Below are 24,991 nucleotides of genomic sequence, written 5' to 3'. Positions count from 1 at the left end.
ATAAGAACAGAGGATGGAGGTGACGTTTTTAGGCCTATATTTTGCACATCAAATAAATTTTAATGAGAAACGAAATAAAAATTCCCAGGGCATTTTGCCTTGCTGATAAAGTTGGTAGCGACTTGCTAATAACGACTCAGGGGCCACAAGACCCTCATTTACGAAAGTGCCAACATCTTGAAGCATAACCTTTTAACCTGTGTTATAAAAACAACGTCAACACGCTTACCTTCCGACGACACGACCGATACGAACGTCAGAAATATGAACACCAAGGATACACGTTTAAATATGTTAGAAGCCATCTAAAATTAAACAAAAAAGGGTTCTACAATAGTTACCAGCAAATTTTTAAATTTGCGGAATTTATTTAGTTCGGCAAAATACACAGAACCGAATGTCTTGGAGAAATGATGCGAAAACAACTTTCTTGTCGAAAAATTTTTTAATTTTTATTCAAATACTTATTTGCAATCCTCTTTCCATCCTTCCATATGTTATAGTATGCATGCTTTTTCATTTAAAAAAAATATGATTAATAAGAATATCAGGCTGGGATTATAGGTTAAGAACAATAGATCAGTAACTAACCTGATTAGAATCCTTTTTATGACCCATACTAAATACTTTTCCCCTTAAATTTCTCAAACAATCAGTACTGCTGCTTAAAAGGCTATTTTCAAAAGGTGTCACCCACATATTACCTTTGATATATAAATAAATCAAAAAAAGTCGTAAAAAACTATGTTTACCTTCGACTCGATACAACAACTAATTATTTTAACTCGCGTGTGTTTCGGTTGAGAAAAAAAATGTGCAACTAACTTAGTGCCCACTCTTTACATCTGTAGTTGTAACAGGTCTAATAAAGATCTTGAGTACGACTTTGTGTTAGATGTTTGCAATTAAAGTAGAAAATAGAGGTAATAAATATAGCAAAAAATTACTAGAATATGTAGAAATAAATGAAAAAAGTATCCATTTAAAAGATGTAATCTCAAATGCATAATTTAAAAGGAAAATTTAAACGCATTGATATGATTTCAAAATATTTATAACCAATTATTAAAATGTGTCATTTTACGCAGATGTATTGAACGTAAACAAGTTGTCATTGCTATACTTTCTATCGTAACACGCGATAAAATATGTCACTTAATGTCAAGCTTGTGAATGCACTAATGAGATGCATAGGAATATTATAAAAGCTTATCACTTCCCTAGAAAAAGTTTAGAAAGAATAAAAATTGGTGTCGTAATTCTTTAGTCACACCATCTTGATCATTGTGAGAATTTTTTTAGATAAGGAGAGTTTAGTCAGACTGTTCCTATATCTTACTTTGTCCGTTTATTATTTTCCAACGGAGCAGTCAGGCTGTGCAGCATTGAAATTAGCTCTCAATTAAATACAACAATTTATATTATGATAATCGGATAAATTCGACCCCAGCACCTTGTACTGGGACGGTGAAAAATTCGCTAGAACTTTGAAAAAGCACAGCGTCATTGGGAATCAAATAGTCTTGGGGACGAGGTTGTTAAATTCAATAAAAAGTTATGAAATGACAAATACTGAGAAAATCACCAAGTGTTATTCCCTGATAAATTGGGTTAGTAGTGAACTTTTCCATAAGATTAGAAGAAGGAATTAGTACCAGAAAATACAGCATTGAATTTAAATTTGTAAAAATCAGGACACTCGCGTGTTCGACGGGTGTCAGTGTAGTCTCATGAAAGAATCAAAAAGGAGTTAGCTGTTCTATTAAAACAAATAATTAAAACTTTATTTTATTATTATTACTATTATTTTTGTATGTTTGTTAATTCTAATAATGTAGTTGGCGCGAAAATAATGTTGTTGTTGTTTTTGTGTCTGAGACCATTTTTTGTTGGTGAAAACATCAGGTACCTTAAATTTATTCGGCAAAAAATATTAGTCACCTAGCCAATATTTAGTCACTTTTTCCTGACTTTTTTTTACCGATAAGATAGAAGATAGGACACATTGGGAAGTACTTATTAAATAAGTCTTGGTCGGGGAGAATTTCAATGGATAAAAAGCGTCGTTGGGAAATCATCATTTGAGGGAATGTCTTGTTGAAATGTGAGTTTGGAATTAGTTACGTAAGAGTTGGAGAAGGATTTTATTGACAAGATAATATTACAAGTAGCAAACCTTTAATCGTCGTCTTCTCTTGTAACTTCTTTTTTATCTTTTCATTTCTCCTTTTTTTCCTCTTCTTAATTTATTAGATATTAATAATGCATTAAAGTTATCAAGTTCGATTTAAAGTTAAAAGTTAAATGTAAATATATTTGGTAGAGTAAAAAATTATAAGTAGCCACGCCAATATATATTTTTTAAGTTAATTTAGGGTTGCAGTTACTAAGATCAGTACTAAGATCAAAATCAAGCAGATCCACTACAGTTCTATTTACCAACACTGCAATTCACCGACTGGTACCTTGTGGTAGCGCGTTCGCTTTCAGTGTGTAGGTCTTGGGTTTAAACCCCGGCCGAGTCATGCCAGAGACTATAAAAGTGTGAATCTATTCTTTCTGCTTAGCGCTCAGCATGAGAATAGGATTGATATCTTAGGCGGTTATCTATTGCTGTGCTTGTACGACTTTTGTGGCTTAAAGGAAGCTTTAAATACACTAGGACCACCTTCGCAGGACCCTCGTTGATAGCAGTACCAACAGGAACTGAAGAGGCTATCCTGCGTAAATAACGTCAATAATTATAATTACCCTCATACTTTGTATGAGAATTCTGTTCTGTTTAGGAACAACAGGAGGGTCGAAAAATATTTCTTTGATTGGTTGATTAATAATTTATAATTCCTTAAAAGTTGTTAATGATAAGTGTTTCTGTTGTTTGTGAGAGGGAGACGAATATGGATCTGTTTTAAAATAACGTTGTTATGGGTTGAACACCCGGATAAATGATAAGGAGTTTAAAGGCACTTCAATTGTGATTTTAACTAGTAAACGATGTGTTGATATCTTATATATTGATTATTTAGCGCCAGTGACAAAGGCTGTCAACGGCTTAAAACTAACATGTCGTTTTCTCATAGTTTATACATGGTTCCGTTAGGGTGGAACGCTTAAATTTACCGACAAAATAAAAATATCAAATAACGGAAGTTCTTCTGCTATTTCTTTGCCAGGGCAGAGCGATAAATAGTACATTTTAACCTTACCTTTAACCTTTAGTTTTATGTGTTTTAACATCACGAAAAGAACTGACTGATATTTAGTATATTTTTTGTGCGTGTCAATATTAATATGCATCGCCATATTTTTTTGTGAATCTTTTTTCGAAACAATTAACTTTGGAAACATTGTGCGCATTATTCCAGAATAAATAAAGATTTAGCACTGTCTTTTGTTTCGGCGATTATCAATATGAAATAACCCGCAATTTCCTTCCCAATACTTCCTTTTGTCTTCATGGATGTAAATATTTGCTGTGTTGGCAACACATATCATGTTTATGGAGGATTTTAGATATCAGGTATTTTGTTACATTTTTTTTATTCAGTTGATCCGTTTGACGTCACAGAAGAGGAGCGGTGCAAGGAAGACGTAGAACTTCTGTTAGATGAAGATGATGATGAAACAGATGAAGTTAACATCTTGTATAAATCTTATATAAAACTAATTTGAAAAATAGTTAGCCCCCTCCCTTTATTTAGCCCCCCTTCTATTAAGCCCCCCCATCTAAAACCTCAAGAATTTATAAGCCCCCGGGGGCTAAGAAGAGGAATTACGGTATATTCTTTCTTGGTCTCGAATCCTATATGACCATATCATAAGCGTTATTATCTTTTTCTTCTTCCTCATACGAAATCTCTGTTTCATCTATCCCCGGGTCCACATTGTTTAAATTAAGTTCCTCGTCATTTTGATTAGAATTTAAATTTTCGACAAATGCTTCCTTATCCTTTAACTTGTTTTCGATTTCTTTCTCAATATTCTCTTTGTCCTCATGGATATTAATATTTTTTGTGTCCAATGTATTTTCTTCGTAATTATTAGTATTCTTCCTTTCTTCTTTATTTTTACTGGTTTCTTCATTTTCTATCTTGTCTTCTTCTTCAGTTTTACTATCTAAGTCATCTTCAACTGGAGTCATCTTCGAGTGTTCGTCGTCTTTTACTTCTTCCGTATCTATATTCATCTCTGTTCTATCATTATTACTGTATGTGATTTTATTATGAGGCTTGTCCTCCTTTGAACCATCTTCTTTTTCATCTTCTATTTGTTCTTTGGAAGTTACAAGTTCCAAAGTATTTTCGGTATGATTACCTTTGCTATATCCATTAAGGTCTTTTTTTTCGTTATCTATACTATATCCTTCAGTTTCTGTCAAAGAATATAAGAAATATTTAGGAGTATGCAAATTTTCCTGTATTTTCCTATTAGTGGTAGCCGTTGCAGATTTACTATTCCTTTGTGCTCGAATCAAATTTGTAGTGGCATTGATTGAAGCCTTTGATAATGTAATTGACTTTGAATTAGTGGCTGTTTCAAAGTTTAGTTTCAATGTAAAATTCACTACCTGTTGTGTAGGCCATAATTTTGATGGTGTTATCTTTCGTTTAATGTTTTTATGCTTCCATTTCTTCTTTCGTATAAACATTATTTTCTCTTTCTTTTTGCGCAGTACGGATACCTTAGTTATTTGCTTTTCCGTCTTTTCATTTAACCAGTTCCTTAGGACTTCATTTTTCTTTTTTTCTTCTGCAAAAGTATCATGCTTCGGGGTTGGTTTAAATGATTTCAAAGATTCTATATGTTCCATAGTTTCTTTGTGAAGCGAGTCATAAAATTGTTGGTTTAGCTGTTGTTTAACCTCTTCGTCAAACTGATTCGCTAAATCCTCGCTAGTATCTTTCCATCCTCGTAGCAACTCCTCCACTGCTATTAAGGGATGCTGACTAAAATAGACAGCGTCTTCAACGTCGAGATTAGCAAAAGCCGTGTAAATGACTATACCGAACCATAATGACAACATACATAGAGATAAATATAATACATGTTTTCTTTTTAGGATTTCCATCTTCGATTTTATTTTTATCTATTCCAAATTTCAGTTACTTGGTATTAAGAAATTAGCCTGCTAAAATAATGAAAACATTTTATTGAAACTTATTGGTTAGTGAAAATTATGATGTCATTTTCAACCAATAGAAAGCTAACATTTCGTTTTTGTTTAAGTATTAAAACAAAATACAACGTGTCTGGTAATTAAAGAACTTACGTATATTTTGACTGAAACATTCTTTCTAAAAACTTTTATTGCTGCTATGACAACAACGATCATTAAATTTATTTAACATGCTTCCCACCCTTGTCCCCAGGCTTTTTTGCCTTTGTCTTCTCCCATATTAAAAGGCAAAATATCCTCGGGACGAGGGTGACATACTTCCAATTCAAAACTTTATCAGGTCTCTTTATCTTCCTAGAACTCTTTCTCTTCTTTGTTTTTTCTTAGTAAAAAAAGATATGGGCCAGAGTTTTATATAAAATATAATGTATGCGTTAAATTATTTTTTCAAAAGCCAAAAAGCATGCATTAATTAGTTCGCTAGCTGTGTGTAGTATTTCTTATTTCTATGACACACAAAAAAACGAGTTATAATTGACTCTTATTCGCAAAATAAGTTCCACCAAAGTAGCCAAAAGTTAAAAATAAGTTCCGCATTTTGTGTGAAAATGTGTCCAAAAAAAATCTCTTCAGTGCCTTAATTAAAAAATTCTCCTTGCAAAATGTTACCTTTATAGACTATAAAAAAATGATCGTAGTAAAGCTGAATGCTTAAAGTACGTAACTGCTTTAAAAAACCACTGAAATAGTATTCATTTAATCTCTGGGGTTCGCAACCGAATCTGCAACAAGCTCAGTCTTAGATTGATCTTTGTTTTTATTTTGTCTGGTGACAAATTTTTAGAATTGGTATTTTGAAAGATGTTATGAAATTTTAGATACTCTAGATACTAGGGGAAAAAAACCTTGCGTTTATCCAATTTTAAGTTGCAGTAGGGATTAAGCATCAATATATAGCTAAGAAAGAAAGAAATGCAGTTAAAAACAATAATATACAAGAATTATGCACAATCATGAAGCAAACTAACGTACAAAATCCTTTAAAAACATGAGTAAAGTTTTGATGTTATTTCTCTTTTATTTAAAACACAGATTTGACTATTATAGAGAAGTTACCCAAAGTTTTAAGGTTTCTATTTCTTGTGTTTAAATTTTAAGAAAACACTTTCCTTAAATTCAATTGTTTGTTTGTTTGTTTTGAATTTCTCTTTCTTGCGATTACTTAAAGTTTCACAGTGCAACAAGTGTGCGTCATAAACCAAGCAGTGAGAAAGATTGGTTATGAGAATGATAAACATTATTATGTATTATTTATTTTGTCTTTCTATCCCTTTCTGATTGTAGAATCGATTCTCTAAAAATTTCCTCCATCTCGGCCCTCGTCTTTCTACGACTTTGGTCTGCCCACGAGGGATCTGGTAAATACTCAACCCAACTCGAAAAGAATCGCTTTTTAAAGCCTTTGGCATACTCATCTGGACGGGAAAGAAAATCTTTCACCAAGTACACTAGAGTTGGCAAGAATGATGCTGACACGATGATCGAGATTAAAGCCTGCGCCCAGGTTGGGTAATTGAGACTAGTCAGCCATGTTTTTGTGCCAACGTGTTTTGATGAGTGGGGATCCTGAAACAAAAAATCAAAACAACAGTTACATAGCTACCATTTTGATAATTAAGTCGTAGTTATCTCTTCTAATGTTTGCAGCTAAGTTGCACTTGAAGTAGTCCCAAATTAGAAATATAAATAAAAAGTCAACTTAATCTTACACTCGTGCACCCGACATAAGCAGAATATTGAGCGACATTTTTACTCAAATCGTTGATGTTGGTGACGAAAACAACCGCAAGTGCAATTGGTGAGATATATTTCCAACAAATTAACCAGAATGCATTTGGTCTACTTCCTGTCATGTATTCGATATCATTTGCAATGCTAAAAAAATTAACTTTATTAACTTTTTCCATCATCCGAATTGTTAGTAGCACTTACGCTATAAATTTTAAAAGCAGGAACAATCTTCTTAACTAAAAGATCCAGTGGCAGTGTTTTACTCTTATAAGAGCCGTGTGTTTTAAATTACTTTATCAAAAATTTTTTTTGCATGATTTATTTCGCTACCATTTTCCCTTTCGAACTTTCCATGCGTAAATCTTTACAATATATAACCATTTTTCCCGCTTTTTGGATGTTTTTGTATAGTTCAGGTGTGCGAAGACAGCAGTTTAACTACAGGGTTTCTGCTTAGCAATCAGAATGAGAATCAAACGTTATGACTAAGATGGTTGTGTGCTTTAGCGGTCAGCTTGTACGACTTCCTTAGCAAAAATATTATTTTTCAGCAGGACGTCCTTTGCAGGAGTTGACAGCAAAACAAAATCGTGATAAATTTAATAAAATGCATTTGTTAATATTAATCCATATATAAGCTGTTGTGGAAATTTTTTTAAAGCTTACCAGACCGTATTTCACGTAAAAATGATATCAATAAGAACAAACAAAATCGAATTGTACGATAGCTTAATCCAAATACAGAATACGAGCATACACATGCATACATACTTATCCGAACCATATATCCAAGTCACCCCAATACATTGAAAGAATCCAATGAACAATAACGGTAAAGTGATGGAGAAATCATCAAATATTTGAAATATGTAAAATCCATTACCAGCCACCAAGCATAAACCAATTAGTAACATAATGAAAGCAACAAGAGCTAAAAAAATTAATAGACTGAACAGACAAAGAAGCAAGCAACAAATATCTACAAGAAAGATGGTAGCTTTAAAAGTAAAATTTTCTTGCAGTATTTATAATTATCATGTAAGTTATCAAGTACACATTCGTTAATTCGTACAATTCGCTAATTCGGACAGTTTTTTTTTGGTCCCTAGGCTAAAAAACGCTTATTAAATTTTTGCGCACTCGTAATCAAAACCTTTCAATAAATTTTACATTATTAATAAAATTAATTTTACAAGGTATCTCCATCACACCTCATTTTCCAATTACTTCTACTCTGCACCTTGTTAGCGAAAAAACAAGCAGATAAATGTTTTTCAAAGAATTGTAACAAATTCTTATACATCCCAGTCTTTAGTAAATATTTTTGAGAAATTATATCCACATTCTTATTTTTCCCTATTATCCGATAATTCGATCATTCGCTAATTTTAACATTTATTTGGTCTCTTGCGTGTTCGAACTGATGGACGTGTACTGTATCCAAGACCAGGAACCGAAGTGGCAGCTTACCTGTAAAATAACTCTTTTTCATTTTCACTAACCCCATATCATAAAACGGCGCGATAGAAGCTTCCAAAGTTCCAAACTCTGAATCAATTCCCAAAAGGATTAACATTATAAAGAACATCATTGACCAAAATGGCGCTGCTTCCATCAATAAAATAGCGTCAGAGAAAGCCATAAAAGCAAGACCAGGACCAGATCCGACCTAGAAAAAGGACAGCAATGGTAAAAATAACTTTGATATAATTTTCCGTTTAACGCTCACATACTTCGTGCAACCCATGGCACTGCTGCACGCAGTGGAAAGATAAAAGTATTATTAAAAAGAATAGTAGTAAGCTCGTGCGAAATCCACGGGGTCACCAGTCCTTAAAATTCCACGGAATTTCACCGGTTAAACAAATTGGACATTATATCATATTTGCCTTTTATGTGCAATTAGCAAGAATTTTTTCTTGTGTGCGCACATGCACACGCAGGCAGGGTACGGGTATTAGTAATATAGAGACTAGTTGCTATTCTGTGCGGCGCAAACATGCTGAACACACAGAGATATATACGAGATATAGATATAAAAGGTCTGGTGTACAGGTATACAGAAAGGAATAATTCCTCCTATTGTAAAGAACAGAAATTATTACCAAAGATATTCAAAGTTAAGACAAAAAAACGTTCTTGGCTATTCCAGACTGGATTGCATTAAATATGGGAGCAACCTTAAATCCTCACCTCTGTAGCCTTGAGACCAGTTTTCAATTCTCTGTAACCCAAAATGGAGAACACAACCACACCTGCAAATAGCGATGTTCCACAGTTTATAAACACAACTGTATATGCATCCCTAACGCAATTATTTTTAACAGGATTGTAACTGGCGAATGCAACCAGCGCTCCAAAACCCAAGCCTAACGTAAAAAACATTTGAGTAGCTGCGTCTAACCATATCCTCGGTTCTGTGAGCTTGCTCCACTAAAAGTAAGCAAAAATTTTGAGTTCAGCAGAATTGAAATAAGCGAAAATATGTTCTTAGTGCATCCCTTGTCCGGTGCCGAAGAAAGTTTGGCAAGGCATATATATTTATTATATCAGCTACAAGGTTGCTTAAAAGGACTAAAGGAGATTTTACCAGAAGCTATTGAACCAATTGAATGTGCTATTATCTTTTGATAGCATATTTTTTTCTTTTATGTGACTATGGAGTTACTGCTTTTATATAAGTAATTTCTAGGCCCAAATCTTGTCTTACACTAGTGAGAGCAACACAATATTTAAAAAATTTTATTCTTCAATAAATGATTGATATATTTGCCGACAATAGGTACTTACGTCTGGTTTAAAGAAAATTTCGATTCCATTTTTTGCACCATCAAGCGTAATACCACGGAAGAAAAAAACGACAAGGACAATGTATGGAAAAACCGCTGTAAAGTATACAACCTGAAATGAAAAAAAAGTCGTACTAAACTTTTTTTTCCTAATTATATAAGTTATAAATTTCTATCCGCAAGGTATATAGTAATAAGCTTAAATAGTTCGTGAAAAAAGCTACATGGCAAGAACATGTTCACTCTTAAAACGCCTGATTTGTGCGAAAAAAAATGGGTTTTTTTTACTCTAAGATAGATAAAATAATATCTAATTTTATCTTGCAGAGTAAAGTGTTATTTAAATTGCTTTCTCTTGATGAAAACACTCAAAACCTGGCACGCATACTGACTATGTTGTCTCCTACTGGCCTTTAGTTTCTATATTGTAGGTGAGATTAACGTAGTAATGTTGATCTCAACTTTTTAAGACTTAAACCGTGAAAATATAAAATGTATTGATAGAAATATTTTGCAATATCATTTCATTCAGAAATGTTAACCAAAACAGTCGTACAATGTCATAGCACGAAGGAGGTTATTTAATACCTCCATTGTTATAGTTACAACACTTTAGCATATCAATAATTAATATCAGCTGTTAGTTAAAATGTCCTAATTACCTTTCCACTAGACTGGATTCCCTTTACTACACAGAGATACGTCACCACCCAGCCTATTATCAAACAACCCAATAAATTGGCATTTATACCAACTCCGTTATCTTCGATATCGCTTGATACTCTTAATACACGCTGATAAAAATACCATTGAGCAGGGTCCTTCACACAGCAGTCAGGAAAATCAGCTTTTAATTTTTCCCAGGGTGCTTTTAACGTTTCATTCGTACTAAATTCGGAGATTTTATTAAGAATGTTTTGATACTGATGATAATTGATGCACGATTCTTTTCCATCCCAGGGAAGATTGGAAGTGAACGACATGAAAAAATAATATATGCACCAGGCGAGCACAACAATATAATAGATGCACAAACAGAACGAAACCAAAATACAGGACCATCCAAGTCCGCGCAATGCAGGATTGAGTCGACCCCATGAACCAACACTAGAAGTTCGAAAACGTTGGCCAATTGCAAATTCGATAAAGAATAAAGGCAGTCCTTCAATGATCATAAAAATGAAGTAGGGTATGAGAAACGCACCTATAAACAGAAAAATAATGCTCCAATAATACTATATATAACATATACCAAGGAGTTTTAAACCTCCTTGCATATACGAAGTATCATTAATACATACACAATGTTAGATTACTACATTATTTAGCGCATTGTCATGGAAACACGTTCCTTCCCCTTGATGTTATGTTATGTTTGGATGGCCCTAAGAACACATGCAGCTTATCTCATAAATAAATAATACTTGTATATAATAAAGCTTCTATACTGATTTTGTATTGCGATCATGTAAAAAACAAATACCGTAGTTTGTTAAAAAAAGATGTCAAACATTTACCTCCTCCATTTCTTTGTACCAAGTAGGGAAATCTCCAAATGTTACCAAGACCTACAGCTAAACCGACTGATGCTAACAAGAATTCTGTTTTATTTCCCCAACTGTCTCTTGTGCTTGCAACTTTGATTTCGCCATCGGTCGTCGCTACTGAGTCTACAAATTAAATTTATTTCTAAGTAAAAACAACAACAACAACAACAACAACCAACAACAACAATTTAATTAAATGGCTACTAACAAAACTATTTTAAAACATTGTAAAATGGTAAACTATTCTCCATGACGAACTGCAATTAACATTCTAAAATATTTGATATCATTGCACATTGAATGAATAACTGTGCATTTCATTCAAAGAGAAAACTTGTTTATAACACAAGATCGAAGGAATGTTAAGTCTATGGTCTAAGGGCAAAGATAATCTTAAGCTTTGATACTTTATTTATCCTATATTTATGCTTTAAATTTTTTCCTTGCTCTTTTCGTAAATGTTAAAATTAAAACCGTTTGTGACTTTTAATAACCTCCATAGATATTCTAAGGCTTACAAAGTTAATAAGTTGCTACGAAGGCGTTGAGAACAACAAACTTGATGTTGTGTTGCAATAGTAAGAATAATAGCTATTGACGTTTGATAACTGACCATATATCTTTTAAAATTATTTTATTTTTTACGATGTCTAATGTCAATGAGAATAACAACAAATATATAGAATCATATTGTGTAAATATGTTGTTTACAAATGTTTGTTTGCTGATTAAATAATGAACTTATATTCTGATTAAATTTAACGATGTAAATACAAATAAATATCTGCAGAATATTGGCGCACGAACAAACAAGCAAAAAAGTAAACAACAAATAAGCGAGTAAACAAACAAAAAAACAAGTAAAAAAGCCTAAAGACTGACAAATAAACAAACAAACAAACAAACAAACAAGTAAACAGGTAAAAAAGTCTAAAAGCTGACAAATAAACAAGCAAACAAACAAACAAAAAAACAAGAAAACAAGAAAACAGGAAAGCAATTACTATGCACCGTCATGTATAGCAACTGAGTAGGAAATGTTTACCTCCAGCCATAGTTTAGCTTTCCTTGTATTAACGTGAGTGAGTTTAAAGTCTACCTCATTAGTGCAGTCGAACTAGCCTGATTATGTCTTCATTGACCTGTCCTGACTTATAGATTGTTGATGAGTAAAATAACAAAAAAAATACAGAACAGTAAGATTGATTTAAAGAAAATAAATTGTTTTCGTATCTATTGGTGACAATAGAAATTAGTTTATTACTCATTATAAATATAAATCTGGTCTGCGGGAAAAGTTTTAATTAAAATGAATAAAATTTAATCTCACGTACTTTCTTGTTTAAAGTAATATTTTGCATATCGAGTAAACCTGATTGGTCTAGCAGATGGATTAAAATGAGGAGATAACAGCGTTCCTATCTCTCTAAGTGACTCAACCCCCTACCCAGGTCCAACTTTGTTCTTCATTTCTTCTTTTCATACCAGATAATTTAGAGTCAATCTTACATGTACGTCACACTTTCCTGCGCCCCGAACTGTCATTGAACGCCGCTATACGCCTTTGGAACTAATCGGGGTCTTAAAATATGCACTTGGTGACATATTCAAAAAACGAAAAAAACCCTGGACACAAGGTTGCAAAAAATATTTATTTATATGTATATATATATATATGCTTCAGGTCATAATATATTATTTGATATCTTTCAGAACTATTTCGGTTTGTTATGCTGTCGCAATAAGACTAATCCGCTTTTTGTTTTCAGATTAAGCGCTGTAATGGCAATTCCCTTTAATGTACTTCAAGAGGTTTATTACAACTCAAAGATATATGCAAATTTATTTTGCATTGTCTATTGTTTCAAAAAAATATAAAATTAATCCTGAATATTACGTACAAACGTGAGTAGGCAATAAAAATAAAGTTGGACGTTGAGAGGAATACTCTGAAGACAATACAGTTATAATTTCATTGGCCTTTAGTTGTCAATATTGTCAATTCAAAAATATAGCAAGCAAATCTCTTTCTCACATGCTTAATCACTTTTTCCATGCTAAAACGTAGTCAGACACAAATTTGTGTTGCTACTTCTAGACATATTGTTGTTATAGATGCAATTTCGTGTGTTAATGCAACAGCATAGCCTTTTTAATGTTTGTTGGTGGGTACTTTTTAATTAGACTTTACAGAAATTCGTTCCATCTAGTAAACAACTTGAGATGGTTTGAGCTTTACTGGAGTATGGACGGGTGATATTTTGAGTTTTACGCAAACTAAAGTTTCTGGTAAGTTCATTTATAAAAAGGACTTTACACCTGAGGGTGAATTTCCACTCAAAAATGAAAAACAGATCGAATCAAAACAACCTGGACGAATTGGATTGGAACGGAACGGATCGAGACGAAACAAACTATTATAATTTGGAATCTGATTCATTGATAAACTTTTCCGTTCAGATCCGTTTCGATCCAAATTGAGAGTTATAATAAATTCAACTTTTCTTGCGGATGAAAATTTAAGATTCATTACTTCGATTTTTTGTTAAATATGTTAATAATTTCAATTGCATTTAGTTTTTTCTCTGTGCAGTAAAAAAATGTGATCCCTCTGTTTAGTACTTCCGTATTTTTGGTTTATGCAAATAATTTTGGCGTTTACGCCTAAATTGACTTAAAACCAATCTATCTCTTCATCACCTATTTTTTCTTTGGGGGACAAATCGTCAAAATATATGTCTACTGAATTTTCACCTGATAGTTCAAGAACGTATTAAGGGACATGGATATTGATCAACCTGCTTTTTTTGGGCTTTTAAACATTAAGCGCCAGTAATGTTGTTCCACCTACTGTTCTCGCGGCTTTGCTGTGGAAATTATAATTTCAAATAAAACTTAGCTTGCAAATTGCAAATATGCATGTCAATTAACACAACCCTCTAACTAAACAAATTTATCATTAAGGGCCATTTAATAAAATAAAAAGAATAGTGTTTATCCAAAACAGTTCTTGATTTAAAACATTATGATTGCAAGAGTAAAAAAAAAAGTTAAAAAATAAATTTTAAATATAGTTGGACAAAGATAATTTATGTACACGAATTAGACAATATCGTTACCCAACTTATCACATGATATTCTAAACAACATTAAAACAGAAAAATTCGGAAATCGGTTTTTGTTGAAAACACGTATTTATAAAAAGGCTTGAATTTGAGAGACACAATGTTTTTACATGAATAATCTCAGCCATTATTTAATGGCTTATATTTTATTTATTTCTGAAAGCGTGCCCGAAGTTCCAGTTTGCAAAAATTATGCGTCCACGTGTATAAAAACTCCCATACAAAACAGGTTAGTTATGAAAATGATATACATTGTTATGTATTATTTATTTTGTCTTTCTATCCCTTTCTGATTGTAGAATCGATTCTCTAAAAATTTCCTCCATCTCCGTCTTCGTCTTTCTACGACTTTGGTCTGCCCACGAGGGATCTGGTAAATACTCAACCCAACTTGAAAAGAATCGCTTTTTAAAGCCTTTGGCATATTCATCTGGACGGGAAAGAAAATCTTTCACCAAATACAATAGAGTTGGCAAGAATGCTGCTGAAATTATGACGGCAATTAAAGCTTGCGCCCAAGTTGGATAATTTACTTTTATTAACGAAGACTTTGAACCATCGTATTTTGGCGAGTGAGGGTCCTGGAGTAATAAATAAGTGATTTTAGTAACAAAAACATGACCAGCAACCCGACGTTAACAACGATGGGTTGCATGGGTTGCTCAACGCAACGTCGCATCAAAGATGCGGAGTTATTAGTGTACGTTAAGTTCTTACATTTGTGCACCCGACATAAGCATTATATTGGGCGGGGTTTTTACTCAAATCGTTGATGTTGGTGACGAAAACAACCAGAAGCGCAATTGGTGAGATATATTTCCAACAAATTAACCAGAATGCATTTGGTCTACTTCCTGTCATGTATTCGATATCATTTGCAAAGCTAAAAAGTAACAGATGTTTCAAGTCACACCACATAATAATTTGTTTTTCAGGTTAAGAAATTTCTTAAATTCCGACTAGGCTAATACGTTCATCTGAAAGATGGGCAAGACGCAAAATCGTGAGGCTTTTAACTTACTTTTCAGATCCATATATCCAAGTTACTCCAATACATTGAAAGAATGCAATAAAAAGCAGCGGTAAAGTCACAGAGAAATCATCAAATATTTGAAATATGTAAAATCCATTACCAGCCACCAAGCATAAACCAATTAGTAACATCATGGCGGCAACAATAGCTAAAAATAGATAATTGACGAACACAACAAATATAAGAAATAAAGTTATAAGGAGAATGTTTTCTAAAAGTACAAAATATGAGCTGGAATTTTATATACACCGCACAATGAATCTGTAGGATAAACACTAATCCCATAATAACTGTTTATGAGGGCAATACCGTAGAATATTGGCCGACGTCACAAATACGTGACAGAGGTCAATATTCGAAGTTATTACCTGGCTAAAAGGGCGGCATCGATATTTTCGAAAATCGCGCAATGTGAATGGTTAGGACTTACGTCATAGCGGCCAATATTCCACAGTGTTGCACGCTACCATAGTAACCGTGTTTAAAGTTTAAATATTGTAGCATTAAATGTAAATAAACACGGAAAAAATTATTTTAAAATCCATTATCGTGTAAACATTACAGGTTTTTACTATAGCTACAACATAGAATTGGTTACAAATAAAAGTAAGTTTAACTTCTGTTTTGCGTTTTGTTTACTTTTTTCCCTGTTTATTTACATTTAATGCTACCATATTTAAACTTAAAACACGTTGCTATGGTAGCAGGCAAGACCGTTGAATATTGCCCGCTATGATTTAAGGTCTAACCAATCTTATTGCGCGACTTTAAAAAATATCGATGCCGCCTTTTTACCCGGGTAATAATGCGTGAGATTCCAGCAAACTTCAGGCACTTGCAATTTTTTTAACGCTTTTACTATAAAATCATTTTGGCCATTTTGCGTTACACGGTAATAGTGTCTTAATGCCACCTCGTTCCCAGCACCTATTGTCTCTTTTTATATCGTGACGGGGAGCCATCCAGAAATAAGAAGCAGGCTGAGCACAAGGTTGTTGATAATAAACTGTTACAAGGAACTTTGAGGGGTACATTACTTTAAAACCGTTGCGAGTAGAAATTTCTGACAAGATTTGAACATCTCAAACGTATGGGGTAAACAAAGAGTATTTCTTACTTAAAGCTTAATGACCAAACGGGCGTTCTGCTGTAAATAAGGGACCTAAAACCGAAGCTGTTGCTTACCTGTAAATAAACTCTTTTTCATTTTCACTATTCCCATATCAAAAAAAGGCGCGATAGAAGCTTCCAAAGTTCCAAACTCGGAATCAATTCCCAAAAGGATCAACATCATAAAGAACATTAGAGCCCAAAACGGCGCTCCATCCATCAACAAAATAGCGTCAGAGAAAGCCATGAAAGCAAGACCGGGACCTGAGCCAACCTAAAAACGGGTAAAAAAAATATAGCACACATTCCTTACAAAAATTTAAAGATAATTTGTCATGACTAAAAGGAAATACAATTTCTACTAAAGCTAAAAACACTTTCCCATTTACCTCTGTAGCCTTGAGACCAGTTTTCAGCTCTCTGTAACCCAAAATGGAGAACACAACCACACCTGCAAATAGCGATGTTCCACAGTTTATAAACACAACTGTATATGCATCCCTAACGCAATTATTTTTAACAGGATTGTAACTGGCGAATGCAACCAGCGCTCCAAAACCCAAACTTAATGTGAAGAACATTTGGGTGGCTGCGTCTAACCATATCCTCGGTTCTGTGAGTTTGTCCCACTATAAAAAAAACATCAAAATTTAACGTCTACCAAGAAACACATATATTTATCAAAAACTCTTTAATTGAATAAAAAATTTGAAAATAGTAGAAGAGAATAAAAAAATCTAAGACTTAAACTTGACACAAATCGTATGTTTTAGCACAGAACACATACTAATTTCACATACTGTATATAGTAATGTTCAGAAAAAGGGAAGCAACGTGGTAACGATAGTAATTACTTTTATAGCAGGACAATGCGTATGTTACGGGGTATAGGATCAATTGAAAATTATGCTAATCCTTTGGGTATTTTGTATAAGGGTTAGGGCTATTGTTAGGATGTATAGTAACCGGTAAATATGCATAATTTTCATAGTAGACTCTTCTTGCTCACAAACGAAGTGAAGGGAAAAAACAGTAGTGTTTTAACAACTAAAGGATGTTAACAGTAACAAGTCAATCATTACGAATGGAAACAAGTGAACGAGATATTTTAAATCGCTTGAAAAAATAAAAAGGTAACCAAGAAGTGATAGTAAAGAAATAGGAAGCGGTAAAGTTGGAAAGTTGTAGCAAGGAGATGAAAATCTACTTGGTTGCAGTGCCAGCAAAAAAGGACTACAAAAATGTTAATCTTATACAATGTTGCAGGATAAGTTGAAAATTTGAACTGTAGGAAACTAGAATATTAAAGACGATATTATTTCAAAGGACAGACTGTCAGACTGTTAGAGGATTTAGAATTTAGTGACTTACACGAAGTCGAGCTGATGGCGGCGAAAAACAACAATGGCTATTTTTCCGGCATGTATGTAATTTACAGACTCGAACATATAGTATATCTAGAATTTTTATCTTCTCCAGCCTTGGTCATGTTTTCATCTCGGATAAGTCTTGCTGAAATATTTCTTTGTAATATACTTTTCAAAAAAAAATATTGAACCAGCGAGCAAAGTGCGCTAGTCTGTTCATTGCATGAAACGCGTTTGCCGGATTTTTGATATGTGCGCGGGATATACGGAATGTGAGCATTTTAACCGGTTCGTAGCCCCTTTAAGTACACAAGCAATTTTTTAAAGAGGCAACTATGGAGGCTTAGAATGTTCACACATTGCGAATAGATGTTGTTCCAAAATGATTTTTGTTGCGGGTAGGCCTTGAGTTTACACGGTTTCGAAGCGGGAGGATTCCGTTCCGCTGTAAAAAGTGAATAATTTCGCTACTATGTTTTTCGAAAAAACATGTCCACACGTCATTTCAAACAAAACAATTCTGAAATGAAACCTATCCGCAATGATGTGTGAACATGATCTAAAATCGTCCAACATGTTATAAGTTGTAAGAGAAATCAAATAAGAGCCATTTTGTGAAACAACTTGTGCAGGGATAGCCTATTGAAAAACACATGATCTATTTATTAAAATGTTCATAATTCTATAAATGAGTAACCATTAATGATCACTACGGTTTCGTATTCAGTTACTTCATGTTTTTAACGTTTCCAAGAATTGTAATTCATATAAAACTAACGATGGAGATGTAAATAATCATTGCATATTTCCTCGAAGTTGTAGGCATTGGGAAGACCGAAAACTTAAAAAATACCTATGAAACCACAGCATGGTTTTTAGAGCAGGTTCTAGATCAGAAGTAAGTAGATTTTAACACAGAGAATTGTTTGCTAATATACTACTGCTTACATTTCACTACTTACATCTGGTTTAAAGAAAACTTCAATGCCATTCTTTGCACCATCAAGCGTAATACCACGGAAGAAAAATATGACAAGGACAATGTATGGGAAAACCGCTGTAAAATATACAACCTAAAATAAAAGACAAACAAATCATCATATAATTTGATTCTTTCGCGAAGATTCAACGCATACATTGGTGTGACTGAGGAATTTATATTGCATTTAAAAGATAACCAACCAAACAATATGTAACCATTACCTTTCCACTAGACTGGATTCCCTTCACTACGCAAAGATACGTCACCACCCAGCCTATTATCAAGCAACCCACCAAGGTAGGATTTAAACCAACTCCGTTATCTTCGATATCGCTTGATACTCTTAATACACGCTGGTAAAAATACCATTGTGCAGGGTCTTGAACACAGCAGTCAGGAAAATCAGCTTTTAATTTTTCCCAGGGCGCTTTTAACGTGTCATTCAAACTGAATTGGGAGATTTTATCAAGAATATTTTGATACTGATGATAATTGATGCACGTTTCCTTTCCATCCCAGGGAAGATTAGAAGTGAACGACATGAAAAAATAATATATGCACCAAGCGAGCACAACGACATAATAAATGCAGAGAAAGAAAGAAACTACGATGCAGGACCATCCAAGTCCGCGCAATGCAGGATTGAGTCGACCCCATGAACCAACACTAGAAGTTCGGAAACGTTGTCCAATTGCAAATTCGATAAAGAATAATGGCAATCCTTCAATGACCATGAAAATGATGTACGGTATAAGAAACGCACCTATAAACAAACAAATAAAAAATACATACCGCCTTATTGTTAGTAAATTTCTTGCGCATGCGCGACAATTGAGCAAATCAGTATGCGTTTGTTCCAAAAAAAAAGAAAAAAAAAAGAAGGTAATTCAAACAAATAAGTCTTGCTCAAATTTATACTTTGTCCATTTGCGAGTAAAAGGAAAAAGGAGATACTTATACCTCCTCCATTTCTCTGCACCAGGTAAGGAAACCTCCAAATGTTACCAAGACCTACAGCTAAACCAATTGACGCAAGTAAGAATTCCGATTTATGTCCCCAACTATCTCTTGTACTTTTCACTTTGCCATCACTACCATTCTGCACTATCAAACCTGAAAAAAAATGCGATAAAATCCGAGTTTCGAAGAGTTGTAGGTATTGACAGAAAAACGACGACAACATAGAAAGCACGACAACATCGACGTGACACCAACAACACGAATGACAACAATAACAATTAAGAAATGACAACAATAACAAAAATAACAACAATCAAATAAAGACAAATAAAAATAAATAAATAAATAAATAACTATAAGTTGTCACGAACATTCAATTGTGAAGTGCGCAGTTAAGAAAAGCTGGAGTAAAACCAGATAAACCAATAAAGCTTTTAAACCAGAAACGGCGCCACGAATCTCGAACTTGCAGGAGGGACTCACATTCTAAGCTGGTTCAAATTGTCACTACACGAGGCGCCATCATGTCTAGCTCCAAGAGCAGAAATTTCGCATTGATTTTAGAGAAATGCAAGTCAAAAATAAATCGTCAAGCCATTTTTTATCAACATCATGGGTAGTACGAAACACAAAAGAAGCCCACTTTTATGCAATCAATGGCCGATACAGAGGAGGAGCTCAGGTACGAAGTTGTCACCATATTAGATGCTTCTTTTATATTTTTCCTTCGGTAAACTGAAAAAAGACGAACAGTTTGTTTTGTTCATTCCGCATCATTCTTTATACGGAGAGGAATAGTGAGGCTTAAATTGGATTACTTTAAATTATTAAATATTTCCTCTTTGAAACAAATAAAGGGTGCTTGCTTCACACCAAGTATTCAAGAAAAGTGAATTCGAGCGCTACAAAAACATCAACCTGATACCCAGGACTCTTTAGGTTTTTTCAATTAGGGAAAGAGGTTGCAAAAACATATTTGCTAGGAAAATATTAAGATTTTGTTCTCGCAACAGCTTTGAGCAACATCGAATGTTTTTTTGTAGATTTAATTTTTAAGAAATATATAACTTTATTTTGGCAATTACTGAATTTTTGGTTATAGACTGTAACAATCGATGGGTTAGTTGTAATGTTTCTCTTAAAGAAGTAAAGTGCTGAGACATGTATTAATAACAATAACAGCTTTTCAGAATCTTTACTTAGCAAAAAGTCGAACATGGCGAAATTTTTTAATTTTAAACATGCATATTTATTCGACTTACTAAGTATTGATATATTATTAGTATAAAAAGATCTTTTGACGATTTTTTTTTTTGACATTTTCATTTTTTGCCTATTTTTCAATTCAGTACCTATAAAACAATAACAAAACATGCATTGTGTCAGAACGAAGCAGAAGTTGAGGGCTAAAGAAGAGAGAATGCTCAAATCAAAGAAAAAGACAAAATAATTATTGAATTAAACTGATTCTTATAGTTTTCATTCCCCTTTTGTTAAAGTTTTTGTTGAAATTTTTTTTTAGTCTGCAAAAAGTGACTCTATTGTGTCAAAATGATAAAGCTAACTTTTATTTTTTTCCTAATTTTCTTTGCCGTTAAGGTAATGTATTAATGTATATTTCTTGCTAGAAACTCTTAACAAAATCAAATCGCAAATTGCATTCCCCATTATGTATGTACTACTACAAAAGTAGTGATAAGGTAATGTTACGTTCTCCATAATAATTTGCTTAGTGTAAGTCCTCGTGTCAGATCTTAAGAAAAGGATGTCCATCGCTAGAATGACTATTACAAAAGGTATGCTTTTTAATTAGTATTTTTACTTCAACAATGTTTTTAATTAGTATTTTTATTTCAACAATGATTCACCGTAAGCCTTCTCCTATATGTACATTAAATTTCCAATCAGATAAGAAATATTTTTTTTAAAGTACAGGTTTTTATTGCACGAATAATACTTTTCACAAACAACTATTTTATAACGTATTTTATCTATGCTAATGTTTTTTTACGTTAATGTCATATACACAAGTCATAATGTCAAAAATTTTCAAACAAAAATTCTTGATTTTTTATTAATTAATTAATTTTTTATTATTTTTATTATTTTTATTAAGTATTTGAAATACCAATGGGGTCATTGAATTTAATGGGACTATCTATTCACAATATCATTGAAAATTAGAAAAAGTGTCAAAGTTTCGAATACTGTACACACAAGCAATTACTTACACTCTTTGCATATTAAACACACGCACTTTCAACTTTTAAATATTCACAAACGTACTTAGAAGTTAGGTTAGATCCAAAACCCTAAACGGTGGTTATATGTGCTCACGTCAGCAGATCCAATTTTCTAAACCAACATGAGCAGGATTGCAGTGCATATTTACCAAAGGAGCGATATTCCAACACCTTTCCCTTCTTTCTGCTCAGCTAAACGCCCTTAAAGTCGCTGTTTGATATCACAAAGACAAAATCCTTGCCAGTGAGAATGACCTCTTTTTACTCATATTATGGATGAGCTGCCCTACATAGGGGTGAGGGAGCGGGATTAGGGTTAAGGGTTTGGAGAATTTGGTTTACTCAAAAAAATGCAGTGTGGATTTGCAATGAAAACGCTTGTCCTATAATATACATTCGACTACGTGTTTACACCAACGTGTACCCTGCGGAAGTTAAAAGCGAGTGTTTAAACCGTAAACTCTGTTTTATCCCGTGTTTTTGGTATTTATTTCTACCGCAGTTTCTTTTTTATTATATCTTAAGGAAACCGAACTTTAACAGTAATGTGGAAACTTAGACATAACTTTTTGTTTCGTCGCTAATTAAACTAGCTAATCAAATCAAGATAGCATTATAATGTTTTTATTTCAACATTTCCAAACTTCTTGGTTGCTTAGAAAAGACTTAATATCAAGCTGGATATTAATTTGTAAGAGCGAAAACAATACCAAACATTGATGACAAATCTTATTGTAGAGATGTCGCTGAATATTCATACTTTTGGAACAAAAATATCTTTGAAAACAGACTCTTCGCCAATTTCTTATAAACAAGTGTAAGAACAACTCGACCATGGTTTTTTGCTAGAAAAATTTTGCTACGAAAATTAACCAAGTCAGGGGGGGGGGGAGGATTTTTTTTTGAATTTTCTCATGCTAAGCGGGTTATGTATCATTTTAAAAATAATTTATGCATATGCTCCCTCGTTGTCAGAGTTTTTTGCCTTTTTGGTATAATAAAAAATGGCGAAAAAATTTTTTCGCTCCCTTCTGTCACGTAAAAAAGCAAAAATCCCTGGGTACGAGATTGGTGCATATGAATCTTAAAAAAAGACTTTTTTTTAGATTTAGAGAAACTCATCGTTTAAAATTTCCAATCAATTTCTTGCTTTCGCTTTCTCCCTTATACATCAAACTGACCTTCAATAAAAAGTGGCTAGAAATTTTACGTTGATAAAATGTCCATTAGTAAGTTATTACGTAAAGAAAAGTGCTCTTTTAGATACTCAAAAATTTCTCCGAATTTACATAAAATCCATAACATTTAGGCTTGATCTATTTAGTGATATAAATTTGCACAAATAAATAAATAAACAAACAAAATATAACAAACAAACAAACAAACAAAACAAAATCAACAGTAGGACTAACTAACAAAATACATAGAAAGTGAGAAAACATAACACTATAACAACCGAAAAATGGGAATATAATTACATTTTCATCCCTCCCAAAGTATGATATATGCTACAAGCCAACAAATCTCATCCCTCCGCCCCCTCCCCCTTTCCCCCTTCCTTCCTCCCCTAGCATATATTTTCACTTGTTTAGCACACAACAATTAGATTCTTACCATCATCCGCCATGACTTTTCGTGCATTTGTGACTCACTGGATTGCTTGAACCTTTTTCTAACGGTTATACATTATGTCGTATGTTAAACAATACTAATCAAGGCGAATCATCTCTAGCATGCATTGTTTATATCAGCAAGATAACTATATAGAGTTTTTTTTTATCTCATTTGGGAATTAAAGTTGATGTGAATCTTTTTGAATGAAAGTTAATAAGCGATTTTAAAATTAATACTTTTCACGTTCGTTGTCCTTACTGTTATTTTTATTTTACTCTATTTATTATTATATATATTTTATAGGCAAAAATAATATAATATTAATATTACGTTGACAAGATATTTATAATTTTATAGGTGGAAGTTATTTGGGATATGCAAATTCTCTTTAATATTTATGCGTAATTAGGTTACTTATGGTAAGTTAATTAAGAGAATATAAAGCAGAAATTTTAATATCTTTTTGCTGTATTGTATCGTAAAGCTGTGGCTTAAATTTGATTGTTTCACACAAAAGCTCATAGTTTCTTTTAAAATTTCAATGAACACTATAAACCTAGTTAATACCCAACTTGTTACCCAGAGCTTTTAAGTAAATTAAGCTATGCGAAGGAGCGGTTGTTTTAATTTTTACCTGTTTAATCTGCGCGTTTTTTTTAAAACCAACCAAGCTGGCCATTAATTTTTCTATTGTTCTAAACAATAGGCCCATTGTTTTTAATCCTACTTAATATTCTTATAAAGCACATTCTTATAAAGCATATTCTTATAAAGCATATTCTTATAAAGCATATTCTTATAAAGCACATTCTTATAAAGCATATTCTTATAAAGCATATTCTTATAAAGCATATTCTTATAAAGCATATTCTTATAAAGCATATTCTTATAAAGCATATTCTTATAAAGCACATTCTTATAAAGCATATTCTTATAAAGCATATTCTTATAAAGCATATTCTTATAAAGCATATTCTTATAAAGAAGAAAACGTGTAGACACAAGGCTGTCGTTAAACTTAAACTGATGAACTTGTTTCTCCCTTCAATTTACGTCCAATAATGTTCGATCTCTGTGTTTTAACCTTCCCTTATGCCTGCCCCGAATTGACGCCCACGGTGGAAATCCATTATTTAAGGAACGCCTGTTTAAGTTTAGGGTCATTTTCGTTATATTCAAGCGAACATTTAATAGCTAATTATAAATAATTATTCTTCTGTCACGCGATTATAAGATTATACAAGGGATCGATTATTATAAATAAATCTAAATCATTAGACCCCTTAACAGACAGGCGAACAAAAAATTATTTTG

General features: G+C 32.9%; 2 protein-coding genes across 2 annotated transcripts; both read right to left on the bottom strand.

The window, feature by feature from the left end:
- Nucleotides 1-5,665: 5,665 nt before the first annotated feature.
- On the bottom strand, nt 5,666-12,401 carry LOC130654733 (sodium-dependent neutral amino acid transporter B(0)AT3-like). The gene is made up of 9 exons (XM_057457350.1): nt 12,289-12,401; nt 11,214-11,366; nt 10,359-10,900; nt 9,698-9,808; nt 9,101-9,340; nt 8,378-8,576; nt 7,679-7,838; nt 6,886-7,051; nt 5,666-6,742 (listed from the first exon to the last, which is right to left on the bottom strand). Exons 1-9 carry the CDS (start codon nt 12,296-12,298, stop codon nt 6,428-6,430), a joined length of 1,896 nt encoding a protein of 631 aa, XP_057313333.1. The 5' UTR covers nt 12,299-12,401; the 3' UTR covers nt 5,666-6,427.
- A 1,900-nt stretch (nt 12,402-14,301) lies between these two features.
- Nucleotides 14,302-23,834, bottom strand: LOC130654732 (sodium-dependent neutral amino acid transporter B(0)AT3-like). Its single transcript, XM_057457349.1, has 9 exons — nt 23,678-23,834; nt 19,821-19,973; nt 19,082-19,623; nt 18,841-18,951; nt 16,901-17,140; nt 16,587-16,785; nt 15,390-15,549; nt 15,086-15,251; nt 14,302-14,949 (listed from the first exon to the last, which is right to left on the bottom strand). Exons 1-9 carry the CDS (start codon nt 23,688-23,690, stop codon nt 14,635-14,637), a joined length of 1,899 nt encoding a protein of 632 aa, XP_057313332.1. The 5' UTR covers nt 23,691-23,834; the 3' UTR covers nt 14,302-14,634.
- Between the last annotated feature and the right edge of the window lie 1,157 nt (nt 23,835-24,991).

Source organism: Hydractinia symbiolongicarpus, chromosome 8 (assembly GCF_029227915.1).
Source record: "Hydractinia symbiolongicarpus strain clone_291-10 chromosome 8, HSymV2.1, whole genome shotgun sequence".
Lineage (NCBI taxonomy): Eukaryota > Metazoa > Cnidaria > Hydrozoa > Anthoathecata > Hydractiniidae > Hydractinia > Hydractinia symbiolongicarpus.
The sequence above is the reverse complement of the archived record's forward strand: the minus strand, read 5'-3'. Positions and strand labels throughout refer to the sequence as shown.